The 27,244-nt window shown below is 36.7% G+C and overlaps 2 protein-coding genes and 1 long non-coding RNA gene across 8 annotated transcripts in view; 1 reads left to right on the top strand and 2 right to left on the bottom strand.

Annotated features, from left to right (window-relative positions):
* Positions 1–761: 761 nt before the first annotated feature.
* The window catches only part of LOC140604183 (uncharacterized), a 30,448-nt gene continuing 3,965 nt past the window's right edge, over positions 762–27,244 (top strand). The window contains exons 1-4 of one of the 4 annotated variants that reach the window (XR_012007206.1): positions 762–898; positions 5,369–5,591; positions 12,506–12,663; positions 22,227–22,311. This is a non-coding gene — a long non-coding RNA (uncharacterized lncRNA). Of the gene's footprint in view, positions 899–5,368; positions 5,592–12,505; positions 12,664–13,368; positions 13,438–22,226; positions 22,312–27,244 lie in introns of all 4 variants that reach the window. The other 3 variants (XR_012007207.1, XR_012007204.1, XR_012007205.1) reach the window with 3 other exon arrangements.
* Positions 7,234–15,130, bottom strand: MUC7 (mucin 7, secreted). 2 transcript variants are annotated; one of them, XM_072775309.1, is made up of 3 exons: positions 14,973–15,130; positions 13,499–13,604; positions 7,234–9,050 (listed from the first exon to the last, which is right to left on the bottom strand). In XM_072775309.1, exons 2-3 carry the CDS (start codon positions 13,550–13,552, stop codon positions 8,325–8,327), a joined length of 780 nt encoding a protein of 259 aa, XP_072631410.1. In that variant the 5' UTR covers positions 13,553–13,604; positions 14,973–15,130; the 3' UTR covers positions 7,234–8,324. The 2 variants fall into 2 exon arrangements, with proteins under 2 accessions (XP_072631410.1, XP_072631412.1); XM_072775311.1 differs by having other exon boundaries at positions 13,499–13,567; positions 14,973–15,123.
* LOC140604181 (uncharacterized) overlaps positions 15,413–27,244 on the bottom strand; it is a 78,392-nt gene continuing 66,560 nt past the window's right edge. For both annotated transcript variants that reach the window (XR_012007200.1, XR_012007199.1), the window contains one exon: positions 15,413–15,456. The gene's annotated coding sequence lies outside the window, so the exon portion shown is untranslated. The remainder of the gene's footprint in view (positions 15,457–27,244) is intronic.

The following is a 27,244-nucleotide window of genomic DNA, read 5'->3' as shown; positions in this document are numbered from 1 at the left end:
GTTCTCCTTTTGCTTCCAGTCTCAGGGGAATGTTTTCTGGTGTGGGGCAAGCTTTTCTCTTTCAAACTCCACTTGCAGTGACTTAGGCTTTTGGAAGTGAGAGCCAGTAGGGCTCACGGACTACTCCTGCCGTCTAGCTACGTACCTTCCTCAGGTGATGGAGCTCACGGCCCGCTACCCGGCTGACCATGCAGCAAGGAAGAGAAGGGAAATATATGGCATCTATGGTGTCCGCCGAGGTGACGCCGTGGCCATCTGGTCTGCGAAGGCTTCTGTCCTGTGCCCGAGGTCTCTGCAGAGAGGCCTGTAAGGCCGGTGCTGTCTACCAGGGGCCCCACCTAAGACCTGTGCAGCATGGCGGTCTCCGGATACTCAGACTTACTTCTGGGTGCATATTTTCTGATATTACTGTAAACTGCATTTTGTTTTGAATCGTGATTCCTTCTCGGTAGCTGCTGCCTCTTTCGGTCGGAGCTGCCGCCGCGGCTGCCTAAGTGCAACGGCGCGCAGCATGGCGCCCAGCCCCACAACCTACAGGACCCCAGTCCTTCCGTTACAACCGGCAGATTGACCGCAAGGCTGTGGGTGCAGCGCCGGCAGCAGCGGGGAAAGATGCGCCGGTCGCTCCCCACAGGAGATTGGCCAGGGGAGCCGCCACCTCCTACGTTTGACCACTAGTAACGAGAACGCATGCGCCACGCCAGCAGCGCCTGTCACGTGACGTGCAAGGCGCGGTACGGCCTCCCTCTGCGCATGCGGGCTAGCGGTGCTGAGCCCCGGCGGGCCCGGTTTGTGAGGAAAGCGCCCAGCTGCGCAGGCTCAGGTGGCGGCGAGTCCCCGGGGGCGACGAGCGTCCGTTTTTGTTGGACTCACGGAAGCAAACTATCTGGAAATGCAGGTGAGTCTTACTCTAGGTACTTGCAGTTTTCCCGTTTTGAATAATTTGCCCATAGTTTAGTGTTCTTTTTTTTTTTTTGAAGATTTTATTTATTCATGAGAGACACACAGAGACCGAGAGGCGGAGACGCAGGCTCCCCTGAGGGAGCCGGGTGTGGGACTCGATCCCAGGACCCCGGGGTCACGCCCTGAGCTGAAGGCGGCGCTGAGCCACTGGGCCACCCGGGCGTCCCTATTTTAGTTTTCCTGTATAAATGATTATGCGATGTGTGAATAAGTTTTAGTTCTGTCCTTCACTGTTTAGGCCTAATTTCCTTTTCTGTTTCGCAGCACTGGCCAGCCCTTCAATGCAATAATAGCACTCTTGCTTAATATCGAAAAACAATTTTTTTTGAAAATATCTTATTTATTTATTTGAGAGAGAGAGTGAGAGAGCGCAAGTTGCGGGGAGGGGGGCGCGGAGGAAAAGGGAGAAGCAGGCTCCCCCTCAGCAAGGAGCCCGCTGAGGGCTTGGTCCCGGGCCCTGGGAACATGACGTCAGCCAAAGCCAAAGGCACATCCTTACCCACGGAGCCCCCCAGGGGTCCCCAGGACACTGAACCTTAAAGTAAGTATATCTAGGGGTGCCTGGGTGGCTCCGTGGGTCAAGTGTCCGACTTGCGATCTCAGCTCAGGTCTTTATCTTAGAGGGACGAGTTCAAGCTTAAGAAAAAATTGGCTTAAAAAAAATGACTTAAAAATTGTGTAGGGATCCCTGGGTGGTGCAGCGGTTTAGCGCCTGCCTTTGGCCCAGGGCGCGATCCTGGAGACCCGGGATCGAATCCCACGTCGGGCTCCCGGTGCATGGAGCCTGCTTCTCCCTCTGCCTGTGTCTCTGCCTCTCTCTCTCTCTGTGACTATCATAAAAAAAAAAAAATAAAAGTTAAAAAAAAAAAAAGAAAAAAAAATTGTGTAATGTTTTTCACTTAGAATGATTCTTTTTTTCTAGATAAAAAGACATCTTATTCAGCTTAAGGAAGTTCCTTTATATCTCTAATTTAATATATTTTTTTTAATTTTTATTTATTTATGATAGTCACACACACACACAGAGAGAGAGAGAGTCAGAAACACAGGCAGAGGAAGAAGCAGGCTCCATGCATTGAGAGCCCGACGTGGGATTCGATCCCGGGTATCCGGGATCGCGCCCTAGGCCAAAGGCAGGCGCCAAACCACTGCACCACCCAGGGATCCCTCTAATTTAATATTAAATTAAAAAAATAAGCTGTGTTGAACTAATTAAATGTTTTTTCCCCTACATCTATGGAAATGTTCAGTTGGTATCTAACATCTCCGATGCATTGAATTACATTCACGATTTTTTTTTTTTCTTTCACATTTAACCATGTTCTTTTTGAAGAGAAACTCAATCTGGTTGGTTGTTTCTTAGGAATTAATATCCTATTGCTCCCCCCTCCCCATCTCTTTATGAGTGAAATAAGCCTGTATTTTTCCTTTCTCTGGTATCACAGTTGAGTTGGGGAGCTTTCCCTCTCTCTATCTTAATGTCTGGAAAAGTTTGTCTAAAATTGGACTAATCCATATACTGACAATTTTGCAGACCTGCTTTTTTTCCAACTGCTTCTCCCTCTGCCTGTGTCTCTGCCTCTCTCTCTGTGTCTCTCATGAATAAATAGATAAAATTAAAAAAAAAACAAATATTGAATCATTCTTTGATATTACTTGAAAGAGCTTGCATTTCACTCACATTGTCAAAAAAAAAAAAAAAAAAAAAAAAAAAGGGGGTGGGCAGCCTGGGTGGCTCAGCGGTTTAGTGCAACCTTCAGCCCAGGGCGTGACCCTGGAGGCCCAGGATCCAACATCTGGGGGCTACTTTTTTCCTTTGAGGAAAGGTGTTTTTTTTTTTTTTTTTTGCTTGTTTCACTGATGGACCTTTATTAAAATTGTACATAGGGATCTCTGGGTGGCGCAGCAGTTTGGCGCCTGCCTTTGGCCCAGGGCACGATTGATCCTGGAGACCCGGGATCGAATCCCACATTGGGCTCCCGGTGCATGGAGCCTGCTTCTCCCTCTGCCTATGTCTCTGCCTCTCTCTCCCTCTCTCTGTGTGACTATCATAAATAATTAAAAATTTATTAAAAAAAATTGTACATAGATGTCATACTTCATTTTTGTTTTTGTTTAAAAAGAACTTCCTCTACTCCTAGTATCAAAATAGTTCTCTTTTTTAAATACCTTGAAAAACAGTAATACAATTATTTTGTTATATATTAAATATCTTCCTAAAATCGCCACCGGTTCTTCTCCATCTCTCTCCTAGATGTTTTACGGTGTTTTTGGCATCTTGAAGGCTTTATCCCAGAGAGGCATTGCAGATTTATGTAATTGTTATGGGACTACTTGAGTTTTTTTCTTTTTGATTAAGTCTGTAAAGATATAATGTAGGTATGTGTCCATTCAGTAAATTTGAAAAAATTGTTGGGCATGTATTTGCTCACGGCATTGTCTTACCTTACTTTTAATTTTCACTTTTAAGGATCACTGGGTGGCTCGGAGGTTTAGCACCTGCCTTTCACCCGGGGTGTGATCCTGGAGACCCAGGATTGAGTCCCACATCGGGCTCCCTGAATGGAGCCTGCTTCTCCCTCTGCCTGTGTCTCTGACTCTCTCTCTCTCTGTGTCTCTCGTGAATAAATCTAAAAAAGTTTTTTTCACTTTTAATATTTACTTTAGGTGTAATTACTCTGCGTTAACTTACAATATTGTTAACTTGTGCCTTTTCTACTCTTGATCTGTCTTACTAAAGATTAGTTTTTTAGTTTTTGCTGAGAACTAACCTTTGGCTTTTAAATCTTCTTTCTTCTCTCCTTGTGTTCTGCTTAATTAATTTTGACTCCTATTTATTGTTTTTTTTTTTTCTATGTTATTTGGGATTATGCTGTTGTTCATTGTATAACTTCTTAAGGATGTTTAAATCGTTCGTTTTAAAAGAGTCTAGGGGCATGTAGGTGGCTCAGTTGGTTAAGTGCCTGCCTTCAGCTCAGGTCATGATCCTGGAGTGCAGGGATTGAGCTGGTATCAGGCTCCCTGCTCAGTGGGGAGTCCGCCTTTCCCTCTCCCTCTGCTCCTCCCCCCACTCCTCCCTTTCCCTCTACCCCTTACCCTGCCTTTGTGCGCATGTGCATGCTCTCTCTCTCTCACTCACTCTCTCAAATAAATCTTAAAAAAAAAAGTATAAACTTTACTACCATATATGGCCATTTTTACTAAATATACCTTATAATATTTCTTGGGTTTTTCTCTATTCTTTAAAAAAATTTTTTTTATTAAAAACCCTTTTTGGCAGTTTTTTGCATGCCAGAACTCTGTGTAACAAAGCCTTTGAGTCTTTGAATTCCTGAGATTGTTGGCCTCATATGCTGATGGCAGTTCAGTTAAATATAAAATTCTGGGTTCTGTTCCATCGGTACTTTGGAAACCACTCCATTGTCATCTTACACCCAGTATTGATAATGAGGAATCTTATGTCAATCTGATTTTTTCTTTCTTTTGAAAGCTTTTAGTTTTCTCTTGCTTTTTAATATTCTCTAATTACACTAAATGTGTTTTAGGGCTTTTTTTCTGTATCATTTCTCTTTTACTTTGAGATTGTTTGTCTTTTTAAAGATTTTTTTAAAAGATTTTTATTCACTGAGAGAAATAGAGAGAGAGAGCACGTGGCTGAGCAGGGTGGGGGCAGAGGGAGAGGTTGAAGCAGACTTCCTGCTGAGCAGGGAGCCCAACACAGGGCTCGATCCAGGACCCCTTGACCCTGGGCCAAGGCAGATGTTGAACCAACTGAGCCACCCAGGGTGGCACTGTTCTTTGCTGTTGGTCATTTCTTTAAAAAGTTTATATAATTTTTAACCTGTTGGTTGAAGTCACAGGAGAATATTTCTTTGGTTGCCTCTTGTAAAATTGGCTGGAATTCTCTCAGGGAGGACACGGGTTGAGGAGAAGGAATGAAATTGTTGAATATGAAAATAGGTTAAGTTTGTGGAAGTCTTACAAAAATTTGGAAACTACAGCCTGTTTAGAACCTAGATTTTGGAGACATGATATATTCAGTACTAAAGACTGCACACTGTACTGTATCAAACTCATAAAACATTTTTAGATAGTAAATATGTACTTCCTTATTTCATCTTCATTTTGTTGAAAGACAACAACAGACTGCAAAAGTTTCTAGGTTCTATTTTATTAGTAAAACTGAAAACATCTAGGGAGTGTGTTCTATTTATATAGATAAGGAATAAATAGGTCACGTGTATGTATCTTAATTCTTCATTTTTTACACAGCACATCTGTACTGTTAAGCCAGGACGACCAGCTCATGTATTTGTGCTAGAAGGTGATAAAAAACAAGAGTCAGTCTAATTTTCAAAGCATTTCAACCCATTCTTTCCTTTTCTCTGAATCTATTCCATTCCAGTTTTTTACCAGGTGCTTTTACCCTGTGCTTCTGCTCTTGTGATTTTGAATGACCTTGGTTTCCCTATCTTCACAACACCACCCGCCTTGCCCCTATATAAGACCGTGGCTTGTGTTCAATTATTTTTTGGGCTCTGAGCTGCTTTGGATGGGACATATCACCCTGGCACCTGAGACCCAACCAACTCTACTTGTCCTGGAGTTTCTCCCTAGGAAGAATGCAGGTATTGGAAATTATATTTCTTCCATATTGACACAAATCAAAGGTGCATGTGTATGCACTCATGAGTGGAGGGGAGGGGCAGAGGGAGAGGAACAAGCAGACTCCATGCTGAGCAGGGAGCCTGATGTGGGGCTTCATCTCAGGACCCTGAGATCATGACCTGCGCCGAAGGCACACTGTTAACCAACTGAACCACTCAAGTGCCCCTCATTGTGGTTTTGATTTGCATTTCCTCATAATCAGTTGTGTTGAGTGACTTTTATATACCTATTGGACATTTGTATGTCTTTTACAGAAAAATGTCTTTTCAGTTATGTCCATTTTTAAATCAGATTTTTTTCTTTATTAATTGTAGGAGTTCTTTATATACTTTGGATATTAACCCCTTATCAGATATGATTTGTAAATATTTTCTCTCGGCCATAGGTCGCCTTTTCATTTTGTTGATGGTTTCATTTTCTGTGTATCTTTTTAGTTTGATGTTGTATCACTTGCTTAGTTTTGCTTTTTATTTTTTTGATATCAAATCCAAAAAGAATTGTTGTCAAGATCAATGTCAAAGATTTTACCCCCATGTCTTCTTCTAGGAGTTTTATGGTTTCAGGTCTTATATGAAAGTCTTTAATACATTTTGAGTTGGTTTTTGTATATGGTGTAAGATAGTGGTGTTTCAGTTTCATTCTTTTGAATATAAATGTCCAGTTCTTCCAACGCCATTTACTGAAAAGACTATCCTTTCCCCTTTGTATATTCTTGGCTTCTTTGTTCTAAGTTAATTGACCAAACATGTGTGTTTATTTCTGGATTCTCTATTTTGTTTCATTGATCTATATGTCTGTTTGTACCATTACCTTTAATTAGTGTAACTTTGTAATATAGTTTGAAATAAAGTGTGATTCCTCTAGCTTTGTTTTACTTTCTCAATGTTGCTTGGCTATTCAGAATCTTTTTTGGCTTCGTACAAATTTAGAATTGTTTTTTCTATTTTTATGAAAAATGCCACTAGAACGTTGACAAAGATTGCATTGAGTATGCAGATTCCTTTGGGTAGGATAGACATCTTAACAATACTAATTTTTCACTTCATGAGCAGGGCATATCTTTTCATTTATTTGTGTCTTCTTCAGTTTCTTTCATCAGTGTCTGACAGTTTTCAGTGTACAGTTCTTTCACCTCCTTGTTAAATTTATTCCTAGGTGATTTATTATTTCTGATGCAATTGTAAATGGAATTGTTTTCTTAATTTCTCTTTCTGATAGTTCCTTTTAAGCTAGTCTGAGATGAAACCGAAGGAACAGAATTAAGTGAAAGGAATAGGGGTCTTTTATTGTCAGTCTGGGAAGCACAGGGCAAACACAGAATTTGGATTGGAAATGTATTTGTAAGTTAAAAATAAGTAAAGATTAAGTTAATCTAAGTAAATTAACCACTTTGTTTAAAGGATTAAAACCCCCCAGTGTTGAGAGATATTGAGTGTCATACCTAAAAAACAGTGTTATTTTTAGCTGGATACTTAGGTGGCTGGGGATGGTTTGGTCATTGGCTAATTGGTGGTAGAGTTGACAAAAAATGCAGACGTTCATTTTCACCCTTCTCAGAATCTAAGTGATAAGGGGCTTGCAGATATACACAGTGAAAACAGATTGCCATGAGAAGTCTTTATTATTTGACAAAAAATCTAAATAAAATCATCAGAGTTCTCAGTAGTAGTAAAACAAAGTAAAAATACCTTCACATCCCAAATTAACATTATCTCTCTATACCAAGTAGATAGTTGTTATTCTCCTATTGACTACAATCAGGGTTTATTTTCAGAGACAGTTTTGCAAACGTAACACCAGGGCAGTAGTTTAGTATGGTTTGCTTTAAAACACATTTATAAATGTATGGCTAAAAGTTTTAGAAAATACTCTGCTGCTGAACACATTTCACATTGAATTAATTGAATTAGTAAGATAAAATTAATTGAATTCATAGTAAAATATTACCACCATGTGAACATACACAAAAAGTTTTTTGTGATTCACAGAGGCTAGAATCAAGTACATTGGATGCAAATTAACTTAGATATAATACAATTAAAATCAACCATAAGTCTAAACAATCATATGTTCTCAAATACATAGTGCCAGGGACCTGGTTTGTGCTTGGCTGCCAGATTTCATTTTCACTAACTTCAAATCTTCACTTCAAATCAACTTTCCCTTCCTTGGTTCACATTTTGTGGAATGGAATTGGATTTAAGGCTTTAGGATGATTGTTTAAAGAATTTTTGTCTCTAACCAGTAATACAATGATTAACCTACAATATAGGTTAATCTATATTTACATGTTTTTGTTTGAGAGACATGATATTATCCCTTTATATTTGTGGGATTAGACAATTCAGGTGAGTTCTTGGTTGAGGGTATAGAATAGTGACCTTATGGTTTCCATCATTTAGGGAAAAATAAATGTTTCCTGATCCATGTAATTTTGTCTGTTTAGTTAATGTCTTTTCCCCCCTCAGAGGGCTGTCTCTATAGGTTCCACAAAGTGATCTATTAAAGTTATGCACTTGTTTTGTGAGATAGAGGTGGTTTTTCTTGTTAATAAGTCATGTGAGGTAAATAGATTCAAAGATTAGTGATAGTGCTTTAAATTTGAAGAATATTGTTATTTCACTTTGAGATTGGTGGCAAAAATAACTCATAACTCATGTCTGACAACAGAACACTTCATAATGTATGATGTACTATTTCTTTGGTGTAATACCAGAAATGTACTTTATTAACTCATAAATATATTGCCAGAATTGAGAATTTGCATTTTGGCTGGAAGGTGAGGTTGTTTGTTCAACAGTAGTAGTTAGAGTAGTGGCCGGAGTAGTAGTTTGGGTGGTGGGTGCAGTTGTAGTTTTGGAAGTTGGAGAAGCAGGAGTGGTTGGGGAAGGATTAGGTGTGGTATTTGGGGCAGTTGTGTGGTCCAGTAGAGGTGAGGAAGGTTGTGGTGCTGGTGTAGTTAGGGAAGATGTAGGTGGGGCAGCTGTGGTGTCTGGCAGGGCGGGGGAAGGTTGTGTTGATGGGGTAGCTGCAGAAGGGCCTGTATTGGTATCTTCTTTTTGAGATATGGTGGAAACATTATTAGTAGAAGTCACACCTGGAGATTTAACAATTTTGTTGGAAGTAGTTATGGGACTCAAAGATGGGATTTGAGTGTTGGCCTCTGAGGTGCTACTAACAACGGTGTTAGTTTTAGTTGGACATTTAGGTGGCTGGGGACGGGTCGGCTTTGGTTTTCTTCTGTTTGGATTTGGACGCTTTGGGTATCTGTGTGGACCAAAAATTAAATGCTTTTGAATTAATATATTCCAGTTAGGGTGAAATTTGAGATGAGTTGGTAATCGGCGGTCTAATGTATATTGTTGGACATTATTCCTTTTGTGATGTATTTTCCCTTGCTTTTTCCAACCTTCACAGAGCTGTAGAAAGAAAGAAAATGCAAGAACTGAAAACACCCATTGATTTATCAAGTAGGGGATTATTGCTGAATGTTGGATGGGCAGTATTTATGGAGCTCTAGGAATGGAAACCAGATAGCGGTGGGTTGAATAATTGTTCTAATTTTACCAAATCTCAAGAACAACTTGCTATTAGAGAGTTTCACTTTGCCAAGTGTTTATTTCCCCGCTAGCTACAATGGATATACTCCTGTGGGTTCAAGTCTAGAGAATCAGCTAGATTGTCCTTTGTGCTTATAGTTTCTTCTATAGTAGAGAATGATCAGGTTACTGCCTGAGGACTGAACAAAAGGGCACCCTGTTTGCTGCACTTTGATCATGAAACTTCAAAGGCATTCGCCTGGGACTAAGGAGTCTTTTCTGAATCACAACTTTCGTATCTGCCATCATCAAAAAACAAAACAACAAAATCCCAAACAACCAATTTAACAAATACACCACTTCCTTTATGACCTCCACATCAAAGAAAACTTAGTTTTTAGTTTTTTTTTTCAGTTGGAAAAAGAACTTTGGCTATTATCTTTTTAAAAAATATTTAACTAATTTATTTAAAGTAAGTTCCACATCCAGCATAGGGCTCGAACTCACAACCCCAAGATCAAGAGTTGCATGCTCTACCAACTAAGCCAGCCAGGCACTCAGCCATTACATTTTAATTATATCATTATAAAAATTATAATTGCAGAAACTAAGGGGTCAGTGAATCCTATGATATTGTAGGAAAATTTTGCATGTTTCTGTCTTTTGTCTGTAGAGGATCTGTAGCTCTCATGATTTCTCAAACATGTTCATATCTGAAAAGAACACTGATTTAGTTCAGCTCCACACCCAGTACTTGATCTTTTTTCCCAGTATACCTGAATGGCTTTCCAGCCTATGCTTCACCACTTTTTCTCGTTCCACACCATAAAGCTTTCTTAAGAGACAGAGTTTGGCACAGGCAAAGGTGACAACTTTTGAGAGATTAGCAGAGTTGTTCAGCTAAAATAAGTTCCTCAGAGACTGATATACCCAGCCTTAAAAATAACTTCGGAAAGCATTAATTGTTTTAAAAATTAAATTATCCAAGACATTTCAATTCATAACTGAGAATGTTCATAAAGTAAAATATTGGCTTTTGATCCACATAACTGGTATTTTTGCATAGCTCTCTTATATAAATGAGAGTCTGCAGCTCTGAACCTAGGATGCTCCTCTGATCATGGAACCTCTCGGGAGATGTACTCTATTATAGGGCAGTAGTTTTCTAATATAAAATAAGGAGGTCACATGTTCAAGCAAACTTTTCCTCAAGATTCAATATGTTATCCAGATAATCACAAAATTGCTTTGATTGAAGCAAGATTGGGGGCCTTGAATTCCACCAGCTCAGTCTCCACTTTTTGGTGTGGTGTTTAAGGATGGTGTGAAGAACTCCCAGATCTTAGAGAATGTTTGAAACACACTACAGGAGATCATCAGGAGAGGTTTGGGTCTGTCCTGCATCTGCCATTAATACTGAGTGACTTTGGGCGAATCACTTAATTTCACTGGATCTCAGTGTACCCATTTATGGAGTCATTAAAATTAAATTAAATTGCAGATCCAGAGGCTGATTGTATGACTTCTATGCTTTGAAATAGTTAATGCTGTTTATTCTGATTAATCAGAATGATTAGCTTCATGAGAGTGGGGATTTTGTTTCGTTAATCTCTGCTCAATACCTAGAAATATGCCTGGCACATACTAGGCACCCACTAGATATTTACTAAATGAACAAATGCGTGAAATTGACAATAAAAGAGCCAAATTCATCACTAAATAAAATCTTAACATTTGTGTTAATTAGGATATGAAAAAGTTTCAGCGAATTTAATTTTTATATGACCAAAATAATATCTGTGATGTTTTGATGAAGACAAATTAAAGTCATATTAACTTTAATGTTAGCACAGAACATGACCAGTTTGACTAGTTTGCTTAAGATATATTGACCAATTATCATCATGATTGGCAGTTGTGGATGGCCCTGACATAACTTTTTTATTAGAATTGGGATTAGGGAATCTTGAGAGGGGGAGGAGTTGAAAATCCCTCAAGGGTTTGAGTTTAGATTGAAGGATAGAAGTACTTATACTAAATATAGTTAAGCCAGGAAGAGCATATTTAAGATATCCTCATTTGCCTGTTCACATCTGTCATTTATTTTTGTAGAAAAAATCATAGCTTTTTGTGCACTTTGTGTCAGGCTCTATTTTAAGTGGTTTACAAATGTAAATTTTCTTAATTCCTTAGCAACACCAGAAAGTAAGTTCTATTATTACCCTCATTATACAGATGAAGAAACCTAATCCCAAAGAGATAAAGTAAATTTTAGGAGAATATGTCTACATTTGTAAATGGAGATTATAACAATTTTACATCATAATTATTACATCTGTACTCTACAATTTTTTTTACAGATTATTTATTTATTTATTCATGAGAGGTAGAGAGAGGCAGAGACACAGGCAGAGGGAGAAGCAGAGGGAGAAGCAGGCTCCACGCAGGGAGCCCGACGTGGGACTCGATCCTGGGTCTCCAGGATCACACCCTGGACTGAAGGCTGTGCTAAACCGCTGAGCCACCTGGTCCGCCCTCCTTTACAATTTTTAAACACATGTGGTTCTTACTTATTCTTTAGCAGCTTTATGAGGCATATACTGTTATTGCTATTTCCCCATAGGGAAATTGGAGCCCTATAGATAGATTACAGCTCAAAGATTCATCTGGATGTTCAGATAATGAGCATAACCCCACATTTTCTTTTTTTAAGATTTTATTTATTCATGATAGTCACAGAGAGAGAGAGAGAGAGAGAGGCAGAGACACAGGCAGAGGGAGAAGCAGGCTCCATGCACCGGGAGCCCGACGTGGGATTCGATCCCGGGTCTCCAGGATCGCGCCCTGGGCCAAAGGCAGGCGCCAAACTGCTGCGCCACCCAGGGATCCCTAACCCCACATTTTCTGAATGCCATTTGTGTGCACTTTGTGCTGTAATCATGGAAATCAACACTAGGGTCCAGGGTAAAGCCCCAAATATTTTTTTTGGTGATAGTGGGGGAATGGATATTATGTGGTAAGTGAGGAATAGGAGAATACCCAAGAGTAATTCTGTCTACCTTAACAGTTCTTCTGCCTTCTATATCTGTTTTTATAGCCATAGTATTCTGAGGCTATTTAGTGGCATTTAGTAAATCTATATTTCACTTCTTGACCCTTTCTTCAAATTTGTCAAAATAAGAGTGAACAAATATATATAGGTATATAGCCTTAGAGGTAAATACGGTTCTTTATTACATCATGTATCCCCTTGAATCACTACTAATTTTAATTTTCCTTTCCCAGTAGACCCTAGATATCTTTTCTTAAAAGACCTTATTTATTTATTTTGACAGAGTATACAAATGGAAGAGGAGCAGAGGGACAGAGGGAGAGGGAGAAGCAAAGCAGGGAGCCCATGAAGGGCTTGATCCTAAGACCCACAACCTGAGCCAAAGGCAGGCACTTAACCAACTGAGCCATCCAAGCGTCCTGGATGGTAAATGTCTTAAAGGTAAAGTCCCATTTTGTAATCTTCTCTTGCTTTTACTGTTCTTTCCTGTCCCTTTTTATGCTTCCTTCATTTTTCTATCCATATCCAAACTTCTTACATGTTTTCTTAAGTTATCTTATAAGGTCCCGTCGCTTCAAATATCTTTAAAATTTAAACTTCACTCTTAAACTTCTTTTTGAACTCCAGACAGTGTATAGTTGCCTCTTGACATCCCCTTGAAGAAGTCTAATAGCCATTTCAAATTTAACACATCTAAAACAAAACTCTTTTGTTCATTTCTTTCTTTGACTACACACCTAAGCAGCATAAGGTATGGTAGACTTAATCAAAGTATGTCTTAAATTCACCCTCATATTTTGTTTTAATTGCTGACATTTAGTAAAAAATACCACTATCTTCTATCTGGGCACTGCCTTAGCTTCTTGCCTGGTTTCTCTACCTTAGTTTTTGTCCCCTGAAATCTATTTTCTTCCCAGGACCCAGAGTCAGGTCCTTCCTCTGTGGACATTCTAGTCATCCTGAGACCTCCTAATAATCTGAAAATAGAATCCATGTTCTACACCAATGAGGCCCTATATGATTGATTTTTCTGTATCTCCATCTTATCACACCCATGATAAAGTTAGTGGTATGGAAATATTGATTAACATAATTGAAATGAATCATTTCCTTTTCCTTTAATTAGCTTTTTCTTATGTTTTACAGAAACCAAAAGATGTTAAGCTTCTCGGAAATAGGAATTACATGTACATGTACTTTTGAAGTCTCAATTAGGTATATATGCACTAAATGTTACTGATGTATAAGAATAACAGTTATTTGGATGAATACTTACTGAGAAGCAAGCAGTCAGTGCACAAATGCATGCCAGCAGTGTCAGAGTCTTCATCTTTTTCTGTTGACTCTTGAGGAAAGCAGAAAGGTTGCTCACTATTAGGATGCTGTGAGAGATGGAATGCGTTTTGATAAATGACTTAGTTTTGTTAGAAGGTACGGTTTCAAAGACAGCGTGGTTTCTAAAAATTATGTATATATTTCCACTCCGTAGTGGTGAGGCAAAATTACTTCAAGCTAAAACGCACTCTTTAAGCAAGAAAGCAATGGAGGAGAGTCAGGAATTCTTCTTCTTCTTCTTCTTCTTTTAACTAGTTTGTAGTAGGGGCATTTTCCACTGATACTAAAGATTGCCTAGGAAGGGCAGGATCTTAGGAAGTTTAATAAGAGAACAAAATAGTTTCCTTCTTATTTCTATTTTAGTTCTAGAAATTTCCCTTTTTGATGAAGCATCGAATAATCTGATATTTATTGAGCAGTAAATGTTTATGATTTTGTAAGTGTTCTATGATGTTCTTTTAAGCAAAGAAAGTGTTCCTTGTCTCTCTGTTATAAGGCTGTTACTTAGGATCAAGAACCTTATCAAATGGACTCTTTCCCAAACTTCATTCTACTGAAGGTTTTTCTATTTGATGCCCCTTTTCTAAATCTCTAAAGGATGGAATTATGTTTTATTCATTATAATATCATCGTAGTCAGTACAGAGTACAGATTTAATCAATTAAAAAGATATTTCCAAAATAATTTTACTTTTAGCTTTAGGTTGTAGCAAGAGAGCATAAGAGAAGGATATGGCCTTCTATTTTTCTTATTTTGATCATGTATACAATATGTACATGTCAGTTTGAGAGGTAAAATCATTATGTAGACAATACTGTTAGGGCAAGTAAATTTGAGTGCACACGTCAATGTGGTGTGCTGTCAGACAGATCAACTACGTCTCACAAGAGAACCCTGCTGTTTATCACACGGGTGTTAGAGTCAGTCATAATTGGTCTAAATCACAGCTCTGCCACTTACTGTGTGACTTTGAGTGAATTGCAAACTTTCATTTTAAGGTTGTACTGAAGATTAACTGGAATGATATATATTGCAGATTATACTGGGCACAATGTCTGATCCATGATAAAGGCTTAGTGGTGGTAATTATTATAGTACTAGTATACCCAGAAGAAAACCATCTGGCCCAATTGGAGAAAGGAATTGTCATTATTATATTATTAGATTCCTAATATCTTGTTGGAGTGTCTTCTCTTTATTTTTGAGATTAAAAAATATTCTCCATTGATGATATTTTCTTCTATTAACATATGAATTGAGTCTGTTATTACACAGTTTAGCAGTTCACAAGAAGAGAGGAGAATAACTATTATAACAACTACTGCTATTACTCAATATATGTATGTAACTTGAAAGCTGCTTAGTTTACATTAGATATATTATTAGTCCCCAACATATCTAAAATATCCATATACCTGGCCAGGTGTGATTCTTTCTTCTTAGGATGTTCGATGCAATTGATGGCCTTCAGCTGATCCTTTTAGGATGGTAACTGGAAGCAAAGGAGGAGAAAGGACAAGAGAATTTTCAGGTTTTATAGCTCTTCAGTTGGGTTTTTTGGAAATAGGAAATTTATTGGATTTAGGATAAGGTCACTTCTGTCAGGGAATTTGATTTCAAAAACAAAGAGAGGATAGTTGTAATTTGCCTAGTTGACAGCAGTCCTTTGTACATCAGTTTCTTCCTGATAAATATGGTAACAATAAGAGCTTCTCAGTGAATAGTTTACCTGATTGATGAGAAATATTATAGTGAATGATGACACCTAAGAAGACTTGGACAACCATGGCCCAGGTCTTTCAAGAAGGAATAGATCTTCCACAGTTTCCTGTTGGCTTCTCAAAGTAAGCAGTGTGATCTTCCTCTGACAGTTTCATGTGATGAAGCACCATTTTTCCTCTGTCAAGAAAGGTGATTTAGCTAAGGTCAGAGGATTAAAAAAATAACATGATGCTAAATACTGGTAAAGAATTGTTTCACATCTGAAAGATAAACATTGACTTCTTTTATATGAGTAGTTATTAATATTTTGGCTTTTTATTTTGAGAAAACTTCAAATATGTAGGAAAGTGCAGACAGTAATATAATGCACAATACACTTGTTCCCTAGATTTCTCAGTTGTTAACCTTTTGCTATAAATGCTTAATTGATTGATTTACTGTAATATTTGAGAAATCATGATAGCTAATTATGAGAACTAATCTCTAAATTTTTCATTAATATTTCTTTAAATAATTAACTTCAAAAAAACCCTTTTATAACACAACAACAGTAACAACTAACGACATTGGTAATTCACACATATAACCTAAAACTCCGTCCATATGCAAATTTCCTGAATTTTGCCAAAAGTAATTTTAGTTGTTTTGTTCTAACCAGGACTCAGATAAGGACCATGCATTACATTTACTTGTTTTACTAGTGTCTTTAATTCTAAAACATTTTCCTCTGTCTCCCATGATATGATCTCTTGAATGATTAGACCAGTTGTCATTATAAGACATTTTTAGAAAGACGCCTAAGAACCATTTTTATAAAGATTTCAGAATTAAATACTTCTACTATATAAAATCATCAAACTGGAATACAATTTTAAAGCTGTGACTGTACTTCTGGCTAGTCAGTTTGTTTTTTCACTTCTGATTCCAGGATAAGGGTAGGTTCAGAAGTAAATTGTTTGGGTATGATTCTTTGCTTCTCCATTTAATAGCAATATAGTATTTGGCAAGGTATCTAATTTCTCTAAGCCTCATTTTCCTATCTACAAAGTAGGAGTGTCATCTAGCAAAATTGCTGTGAGAATAACATTAGATAATTTAAAGAGTCTCACATGGTGCTTTACAATTGTAAGCCTTCAGCTCGATTGCCATCATTGGGGAAGTAGTAGTTTTTGACATGGCATTGAGTTAATGGATATAGATTATAATATCAGTTTCTTTCCCTCCTTTTTGCTAGTAACCAGTGATACGTATTTACCATAATGCTTGCTGTGGTCAAAATTAACTGTGGGGTAGAATTTTTATTGATATGAAGCAAGTTTTTCTGAGTCCATGTCTTTATTAGAACAATTCTCAAACTACCTTAAGTTCTTACTCACTTAGTTGATGACTTGTAATGACCTGATAAGAAATTGATAAGATTTCCAGAAATATTTATTTCCAGTCTTGATTCTCACCTGAAGATTTAGTTTTCTTTAAATATTGGAAAAGCATAAGAATCCAGTGCTGTTTAGCTCTTTTAAAACTTTTAAATAATAATGAGTATAATTTATTCTTTGAACATTCTTGCAGTGTGGGAGCCACTTGCCTGGCATTTTAGGAACTCATAATCATACCATAGCAATTATACCATATCAGTGATACAGTTTTTGGAAATAATGTATGGAAATTACCAACATCTAGTCTAAATCAGCATTATGCCATATTTTAAATTAGTACTGGGTGTTGTGACATGAAACTCAACTGATAGCCCCAAAAGCTTACTGCCCATTGAGTTCTGCTCCTCTGGAGTACAGAATGATAGCTGATTTTCTGCTCCTCACTAAACTACTACCTCTCCCCAAAATGTTTCATTGTCAGAAAGAAAAAAAAAATTCTCACCTGATTCAATCAGTATCAGATGTTGGTTAATAGCAAAGTCCATTAACGTAGTATTCATAGTAGAAGGCTTTTACCAATCTTTTTTCTACCTTGATGCCAACCCCATGGATTTTTCAGATTATTCTATGTTTTTTTATCCTTCTTAGATATAATTAGAATACAGAGAATATCAATTATTTAAATCAGCGGATTAAGATAGCTTTTACTATATCAATGTTATCTTGGGATTTATTTTTGTGGTTTGAAATGTATCTTCTGTTTTTACTAAAGTTGAGAGTTGACTTCCTTTTAGAGTTTTGAGGAGGTCTTTTCAGGTTTACAGAAATAATCTGAAATAACAAGGAAGCAAATTTGGCATTGACACTGGAAAATTGGCCTGGAAAAGTGGTAGAGAGCAACGTTTCAGTTTTGTCTAGTCTTGGCAGGGACTCTATGACCTAGGTCTATACAGGCAAGAGAAAAAGAAAGCATTATTTGCATCTTCTTTAGTTTTTGATTTCCCAGTACAGTCTATATTATCAATCCTAATATCCTAAATGTGTCTGTCCTTTTTGTTTTCAAAGTAATTCCATATACTTCATAACTATCAATGTTTTAGGACAATTATAAGAAGCAAGTATAGTATTCTGGAAATTTGTAGGGCACTCATTTTGCTTAATGTAACTAAGCCAGTGGACCAACAATGGATAATGGTAACATTGAAATCTTAATACTGCTTTCTCTAAGCATGTCTATTACTAGAAGGTTAGATAAATAATTTGTACTTTTCAGTATAATATCTCATTTGGTATTTTCCCTTTCTCTCACTTAAGTTAGCTTGTCAATCTTTTCTTTGTCATGGCTATACCTTTTGTATTAGCTATGTACTTATGGATTTAGTTTTCTAAAACTAACCCTGGAGGTATTTTTTCTTAATTCTTTTTTTGATTTCAAGATTGCATTTTGATTCTTTCTTTCTTGTTTCGATTTAGCAAAACCTAAGGTAAATCATTCCACTAAGACTCTTCCTCATTGAGAGAAATTACAGTTATTTTTGTAATTGCTATACCTGCTTCTGAAGTTTTAAGTCTACTTTAAAGATGGCATTTTATATTGGAGACAGAGACATGGAATAAGAAGGTCTTGGACTGAAAGGGCAAGAAGGGATACATGTCATTCTGTAGTAGAGAGAGGATTGATTAGTGGACGTTTTACAGCAAGAATGGAGAAGGTGATTCTTGGCATCCGTCTGTGATTAGGCCCCACCACCCCCCAAAATAATTTCTCAGATTGACTTGTGTAGTGGATTAACAGCATTTGTATTCATTACCATATCATTTTAGTGCAGATATGTAATAAATAAAACAATAGTTGAGGAAATGACTTTTCTGGTATATTGTTGGATCCTGTGAAGTTTTATAAAGGGTAGAATCTCACTTTCTGAGCACAAGAGGAAGGTCAATTGATGTCTCTGATGAAGATGATTTTTAAAATGTGGTATAGTCTTCTGGGGGATCCCTGGGTGGCTCAGTGGTTTAGGGCCTGCCTTTGGCCCAGGGCACGATCCTGGAGTCCCGGGATCAAGTCCCGCATCGGGCTCCTGGCATGGAGCTTGCTTCTCCCTCTGCCTGTGTCTCTGCCTCTCTCTCTCTCTCTCTGTCTATCATGAATAAATAAATAAACAAATCTTTAAAAAAAAATAAAATGTGGCATAGTCTTCTAAAAAACGTGCTTGAAAAATATTTTTATTTTTAAACATTCCTTCTTTTTCAAGAAGGAATAAAAAATAAAATATAATTAAATACAGTAATTAAGTGTAAAATTAAAAATACATGTAATTAAATATAGTGAGCTGTTTGTAAGTTCAACTTCATATAATATTTAAAAAACCCCAATCCTTTGTTCAAACAATTTCTGAGAAAGATTGTGTTTAAATTCTACTTGATCCAAAAGATAGATTAGGTAAACATTATGAAGGAGATACTCTCAGAACTGATTTCCAATTAAAACAAAATGGAGACATCTAATTAAAGTGATAGTCACTGGGCAAAGTTGCATGGAAATACTGGAAATCCATATTTTTCCTTTTATTTTGCTAACAGTAGGAAAGGAAGCAAAAGATCTTTAAAGAGAATGAATAATAAGCAAAGGTCTAAATGAGTCTATGGAAAAATCATAGAATGAAATGTATATTATAATTTAGGCTTAGTGAAAATAGTAACCAATTTACTACTAAAGCAGGATTTAGTAACCGTAGCATTTAAGTCTTATGTGGCCTGTGTCCTGGTTTTGTGCCAGCAAATGAAGACAGGTTTTTATATATTTAAAAGGATTGAAAAAACAAACAAACAGCAGAAAATACTTAGAAAACCTAAAACATTTGGTATCTGGCTCTTTACAGAAAGAGTTTGCTTATCTCTGCTTTAACTAGTGGAACTTTTAAAAGAAAATTTATTTCACCATGTAATGTTTGGGTTTGCCTAGTTTCAAAAGTCCTTTGAAGGAAAAAAAAAACCCAGGAATATTTTCTGGAAAAGATTGGTATTTTTCTGCAGAGTGATATACTATTGGGCTATTTATTCAATTGTCTGGGCTCTGCCGGCTGACTTCCTAGCTGCGTGACTGTGTTCAGCACAGTCTGAGATTTATTTATTTATTTATTTATTTATTTATTTATTTATTTATTTATTTATTATTCAGCTCTTCTGAGATTTAGTTTCTTCGTTAGTAATGTATGTATGTGATTATGCGATTTACCTCTGGGGTTTTTGTGAATATTGAATGGGATGATGCATGTTACATGCTTAGTAGTATTTGACTCACAAGAAACGCCCAATAAATGTTAACTGTTATTTACTATGAAACTGTTAGATGCTAGCATTCCAGAATTGTTGCACCAAAGAAACAGATTTACAGTGTTATACAGGTAGAGTATTTCATGACATCCTTGTTTCTGCGCAGTGGGGAAATTTATATTCAGTTTGGAACCCATTATATCTCTTCCCACTTAAACTTGTGAAATTGACTCACAACATTGTCACAGGTATAAAGGAAATACTTGCAGTTGGCAGAGACCTTGGCACAAAGCTCAAAGTAGGGATTCATATGCAGAACCACAGCACCAAAAATCTCTACAAAACAAACAAAAGCTGTTTTCAGGTTGAATAAAGTAAAATCACAGATATTCTATAGAGCTTTGCCAAAGAAACTAACCCATTTCATTTATACCCGATAAAGTGAATTTTGAACCACTGTACAAGTAGAAACTGAAGAAAAGCCACATCTCACCCTGGATTGCCTTGAGACAATGAGGTTACAAAGAAATCTTTGTGCTTGTTAGATGTAAAACATGACAGGCTACATAATATCAGGGTGTTAGGATAGGAGAATTATGTACAAGGGCTTGTGTCATTGGAGAATATAACTAGCCCAGTGTTTTAAAGGCAGAACTTTCTAAATGATAGCAACTTAAATATCTTTCATGGACTTTACCAGTATAGTGAGCCCAGTTTCAGAGAACATGATTGAAAGATTTCATATGTCCCACTATATCTCTGAGCATTTCTAGGCATGGTTCACTTAGATGGCTTAATGGTGTGGTGGTCATGTGGAGCAGGAATTTGGATCTGATACATTTACTGATAAGGGCCTTTTGGGGATGGAGCCAGCTGCAGTTTCTTGGAAGTAGTTTGGTGTAGCAGGTAGAAAATGCCATTTAAGGTCATAGACAATAAATGTAAAGTAAGCAGTTTGCACCAAGGATTACAGTCCAGAGGGAGTCTCCTGACAGACAGTTTTGAGACAGCAATATAGGATCTAGAAAGGAATAGATATAACATTTGGCAATGGAGGCCAACAGGAAGGGCAGCAGCAGAGCACTGCATCTTAACTGGTATCCAGCCTAAAGGGCTAGATTTAGGAGTTAGGAGTTTCAAGGATAAGTACCTTTACAAAAGATGAGTTGACTGTTATGTGTGGATTCTTGCTGGATTGCCTCTTCTGTTCCATTGAACTTTATGTCTGTCTTTATAGCAATATCACATCATGTTGATTACTTTAGCTTTATATTGTCTTACATTAGGAAGTATAAGAACTCCTAGTTTTTCTTCCTTTACAGAATTGTTTTGACTATTCTAATTCCTTGACTTTTCCACAGTCATTTTAGAATCAGCTTGTTAGTTTCTACAAAAAAATATATTGAGATTTTGATTAGCATTGCGTTTGGTCTGTAGACCAGTTTGGAGAGAATTGAATCTTAACTACGTTTAAGTCTTACAATCCCTAAGCATAGTATTTGTGTCAACTTGGAGCTTATTTATTTATTTATTAAGGTTTTATTTAAATTTCAGTTAGTGAACATACAGTATTAGTTTTGGGTATGAAATACAGTGATTCAACAGTTCCATACAACACCCAGTGCTCATCATAATAAGTATACTCTTTAATTCCTATCACCTCCAGTGCAAGAGGGTTCCCCATAGCCTTGTCAACACTTGTTACATGTGTTGTTGATTTTAGCCATTCTGAAAGGTGTGAGGTGATATCTCATTGTGGTTTTGATTTGCATTTCTATGATGCTGAGTGATGCTGAGCATCTTTTCATGTGTCTGTTAGCCATCTATGTCTTCTTTGGAAAAATGTCTTTTCATATCTTCTGCCCAATTTTTAACTGGATTATTTGTTTTGTGGATATTCTTTATAAATTCTTTATATATTTTGGATATTAACCTTTTATCAGATAGGTCATTTGCAAATATCTTGTCCCTTTCTGGAGGTTGCCTTTTCATTTTGTTGATTCTTTCCTTTGCTGTGCAGAAGTTTATTATCTGGAATCCCTACAGGTTTTTTTTTTTTTTATTTTTATTTTTTGCTTTTGTTTCCCCTACCTCAGGAGATGTCTCTAGAAGAAAGTTCCATGGCCTATGTCAGAGAAGTTACTGCCTATGTTCTCTTCTAAGATTTTTATGTTTTCAGGTCTCACATTTAGGTCTTTCATCTATTTTGAAATTATTTTTGAGTATGGGATAAGAAAGTGGTCCAGTTTCATTTTTTTTTTTTTTTTTTTTTTTTTTTTGCATGTTGCTGGCCAGTTTTCCTGACACCATGTGATGAAGAGGCTTTTATCCCACTGGATATTCTTTCCTGCTTTGTTGAAGATTAGTTGACCATACAGTTGTGAGTCCATTTCTGGGTTTTCTGTTCTGTTCCCTTGATCTATGTGTCTTGTTTTTGTGCTAGTACTATATTTTTTTGATCACTACAGCTTTGTAATATAACTTACAGGCCGGAATTGTGATGTCTCCGGCTTTGCTTTTCTTTTTCAAGATTGCTTTGACTATTAGGGGTCTTTTGTGTTTCTATACAAATTTTAGGATTAATTGTTCCAGCTCTATGAAAAAATGCTGGTGGTTATTTTGATAAAGATTGCATTAAATGTGTAGATTGCTCTGAGTAGCATAGATATTTTAACAATATTTGTTCTTCCAATCCATCATCATGGAATGTCTATTTCTTTGTGTCCTCTTGAATTTTTTCATAAGCATTTTATAGTTTCCAGAGTACAGATCTTTTTATCTCTTTGCTTAGGTTTATTCCTAAATATCTTAAGGTTTTTGGTGCAGTTTTAAAAGGGATTAATATCTTGATTTCTCTTTCTGCTGCTTCATTATTGGTACATAGAATTGTATCATATTTCTGTACATTATATCTTGAGACTTTACTGAATTTGTATGTCAGTTAGTAGCCGTTTTTTTGTGGAGTCTTTCAGGTGTTCTATATAGAGTATCATGTCATCTGCAAATAGTGAAACTTTGACTTCTTCCTTGCCGATTTAGATGCTTTTATTTATTTTTGTTGTCTGATTGCTGTGGCTGGGACTTCCAGTACTATGTTAAATAATAATGGAGTGGACATACCTGTCTTGTTCCTGACCTTAGGGGAAATCTCTCAGTTTTTCCTGTTGAGGATGATATTAGCTATGGATTTTTAATATAGGCCATGTTGAGGTATATAGCTCCACTAGTCCTTGAAAAAACCTTCAAAGGTTTTTCAAGAACATCAAAGAATGGATGTTGTACTTTGTCAGATACTTTTTCTGTATCTGTTGAGAGGATCGTATGGGTCTTATTCTTTCTTTTATTAATGTGGTGTATCATGTTGATTGATTTGAGAATATTGAACTACTTTTGCATTCCAGGAGTAAATCACACTTGATTGTGGTGAATGATTCTTTTAATGTACTGTTGGTTTCAGTTGGGTAGTATTTTGTTAAGAGTTTTTGCATTCCTGTTCATTAGAGATATTGGCCTATAGTTCTCTTTTTGTAGTGAAGTTTATGGCTTTGGAATCAAAATGCTGGCTTTATAGAATGAATTTGGAAGTCTTTCTTCCATTTCTTTTTTTTTTTTTGTAATAGTTTGAGAAGAATAGTATTAACTCTTCTTTAAATGTTTGGTAGAATTCCCTTGTGAAACCATTTGGCTTCTGGACTTTTGTTTGTTGGGAGATTTTTGATTACTGATTCAATTTCTTTGTTGTTTGTGGGTCTTTTCAAGTTTTCAGTTTCTTCCTATTTCAGTTTTGGTAGTTTATATGCCTCTAAGAATTTATCCATTTATTCCAAATTTCCCAATCTGTTGGCATATATAACTTTTTCATACTATTCTCTTATAATTGTTCGTATTTCTGTGGTATTGGTTGTTAGTTCTCCTCTGTTATTTGTGATTTTATTTATTTGAGTCCTTTTTTGTTTTTGATAAGTCTGACTAATGGTTTATTATTTTATTAATTTTTCATAGAACTAGCACCTGGTTTCATTGATGTGTTCTATTGTTTTTTTTAAATTTTAAATCATTTATTTCTGCTCTCATCTTTATTATTTCTCTTCTGTTGCTCTAGGCTTCATTTATTGTTCTTTTATAGCTCTTTTAAGTGTAAGGTTAGGTTGCTTATTTGAAGTTCTATTGCTTCTTGAGGTTGGTCTGTATTGCTATTTACTTCCCTTCTGTGATCCCTTTTGTTGCATTTCAAATGTTTTGGATTGCCATGTTTTTATTTTTCATTTGTTCCCATGTATTTTTTTAGAATTTCTTCTTTAATTTCCTGGTTGATCCATTCATTTTGTAGGATGTTCTTTAACCTCCATGTATTTGTGGTTTTTCTAAATTTTTTTTCCATGGTTGACTTCAAGTTTTAACTATAAAACTTGGAGTTAGAATATTTGCATGGTATGATCTCTATCTTTTTGTATTTGGTGAGGCCTGATTTGTGACCTAGTGTATAATCTGTTCTGGAGAATGTTCCATATACACTTGAAAATAATATGTGTTCTGCTGCGTTAGGAGGAAAGGTTCTAAATATATCTGTCAAGTCTATTTGGCCCAGTGTGTCATTCAAAGCCATTGTTTCCTTATTGATTTTCTGCTTGATGATTTGTCCATTGATGTAAGTGGAGTATTAAAGTCCCTTATTACTTTCTTATTATCAATGAGTTCTTTCATGTTTGTTATTGATTGCTTTATAGATTTGGGTACTTCCAAGTTGCAGGGAAAAATATTTACAATCGTTAGGTCTTCTTGTTGGGTAAACCCCTTTATTATTATATAATGCCCTTCTTCATCTTCTGTTATAGTCTTTGGTTTAAAATCTAGTTTGCTTGATATAAGTATTGCTATTCTGGCTTTCTTTTGATGTCCTTTTGCATGTTAAATGTTTCTCTGTCTCCTCACTTACAATCTATAGATGTCTTTAGGTCTAAAGTGGATCTCTTGCAGGTAGTATGTAAATGAATCTTATTATTTATCCATTCTGACATACTATGTCTTTTGATTGGAGCCTTTAGTCCATTTACATACAAAGTAATTCTTGATAGATATTTTATTTTATTATTGCCATTTTATTACTTGTTTTGTCATTGTTTCTGGAGATTTTCTCTGTTTCTTTCTTGTCTTTGTCACTTTTGGTCTTTCTTTCCCACTCACAGAGTCCCCTTTAATGCGGGGCTGGTTTAGTGGTTATGAACTCCTTTAGTTTTTGTTTGTCTGGGAAATTCTTTATCTCTCCTTCTATTCTGAATGATAGTCTTGCTGGATAGAGTATTAGTGGCTTCAGATTTTTCTTATTCAGCACTTTGAATATATCATGCCACTTTCTGCTGGCTTGCTAAGTTTCTGTGGACAGATCTCCTGCTAACCTTAGTAGTCTTCCCTGTGCAAGTTAGGCACTTCTTTTGTCTTGCTGCTTTTAGGATTTCTTTCTTCATCTCTGTATTTTTTCTTTTCTCTGTATTTTGCAAATTTCATTACAATGTGTCTTAATGTTGGCCTGCTTTTTTGTTGGTGGGAGTTCTCTCTGCCTCCTGGATTTGGTTGTCTGTTTCCTTCCCCAGATTAGGGAAGTTTTCAGCTGTAATTTCCTCAAATAAACCTTCAAGCCACATTTCTCTCTCTTTTTTCTTCTGGGACTCCTATGATACGAATGTTACTATGTTTGATAAAGTCACTCAGTTCCCTAAGTCTACTTTCATGATCCACAATTTTTTTTCCCCTCTTTTGTTTAGCTTCATTATTTTTCACAATTCTTATCTTTGTATCACTTATTTATTCCTATGCTTCGTCCATCCTTGTGGTTATTCCATCCATTCAGTTTCGAATCTTTGTTATTGTATTTTTCATTTAAGCCTGGTTGGTTTTAAGCTCTCTTTTCTTTGCAGTAAGGGTATCACTGATGTCTCCTATGCTTTTCTCAAGCCAAGCTAATATCCTTTTGATTGCTACTTTAAATTCTAGATCAGGCATATTACTTATATCTGTTTCAGCTGGACCCTGGCTGTGACCTTTACTTGTTCTTTCTTTAGGAATGAATTCCTGTCTTCCCATTTTGTCAAGGTCTGTCTTCTCTTGTGTGTTAGGAAATCTGACTATGTTTCCTGGAGTAATGGTTTTATGAAGAAGAGATTGTATAATGCTCAGGGCCTGGTACTTCAGGAGGTGTTTTTGGTGTGTGCTGCAAGCACTCTGCTGCTGTGTTATGGCTGTCCTGTCCCTCTGGTCAGTCCTCTGCAGTTTCTTCTTGCCTGCAATGGGGAGTGTTTGGATATTGACCAGAGAGTGGCAAATTTTAACTAACTGTGCTCTCGTCTGTTTGTTAAAAGAGATCTGATGCTCTTTCTACTAGAATTGAAGCTTGCAGAACTCTGTGGTTCAGTAGACATGGTGTATGTAGGGGATTGTGCTGGTTTTCTGGGGAAGAGCCCCCTGTACTGATACTTAGGCACCCTTGCCTGAGAAAAGCAGTACCAGCAGAGTGCAGGGGGGCAGGACTTGGTGTAAGCAGGTTATGTAGCCAATGTTGGTGCTGTGCTGTTTACTACAGTTGGTTTATACTGAGGGATGAGGAAGGGAAATTGTGCTAGTCAGCTCCCTTTCCCCTGAAGAGGGGAGTTCATGCTTGCTGCTGTCAGGGAAGCCTTCCTAGAAGAACAAATAATTTCCTCTCATGCGTCCTCTAAGTGTTTTTCAGGTCACTGTTTTCACACTGTGTCCAGATTGTCTTCAGTGATGTGGCATCTTCTCTCCCACTAGTTGTGCAGTTTGTTTTGTCAGTCCTTAGATTGATTTTCTTGGTATTTACCATGTTTGATATTTCTTGTAGTACTGGTTTAGTGGTCACAAACTCCTTTAGTTTTTGTTTGGGAAATTCTTTATCTCTACTTCTATTCTGAATGAGATAGCCTTACTGCATAGAATTTACTTGACTTAAGATTTTTCCTATTCTGCACATTCTGGCTTGCCAAATTTATGTTAAAAAATCTCCTGCTAGTTTTATGGGTTTTCCCTTATAAATTAAGGACTTCTTTTGTCTTGTGGTTTTTTTTATTATTTTTATTAGTCTTGCTGCTTTTAAGATATTTTCTTCATCACTATATTTTTCAGATTTAATTATAATATGTCTTGGTGTTGGCCTGCTTTTGTTGATTTTGATGAGAGTCTTCCTGTGCCTCCTGAATCTGCATATCTATTTCCTTCCCCAGTTTAGAGATGTTTTCAGGTATTATTTCTTCAAATAATTTATCTGCCCCCTTTCTATTCTTCTTTAGGGACTCCTATGA

The sequence above is a fragment of the Canis lupus genome, chromosome 14 (assembly GCF_048164855.1).
Source record: "Canis lupus baileyi chromosome 14, mCanLup2.hap1, whole genome shotgun sequence".
In the NCBI taxonomy this organism is placed as follows: Eukaryota; Metazoa; Chordata; class Mammalia; order Carnivora; family Canidae; genus Canis; species Canis lupus.
Note: the sequence above shows the minus strand (reverse complement) of the source record. Positions and strands in the feature narration are given on the sequence as shown.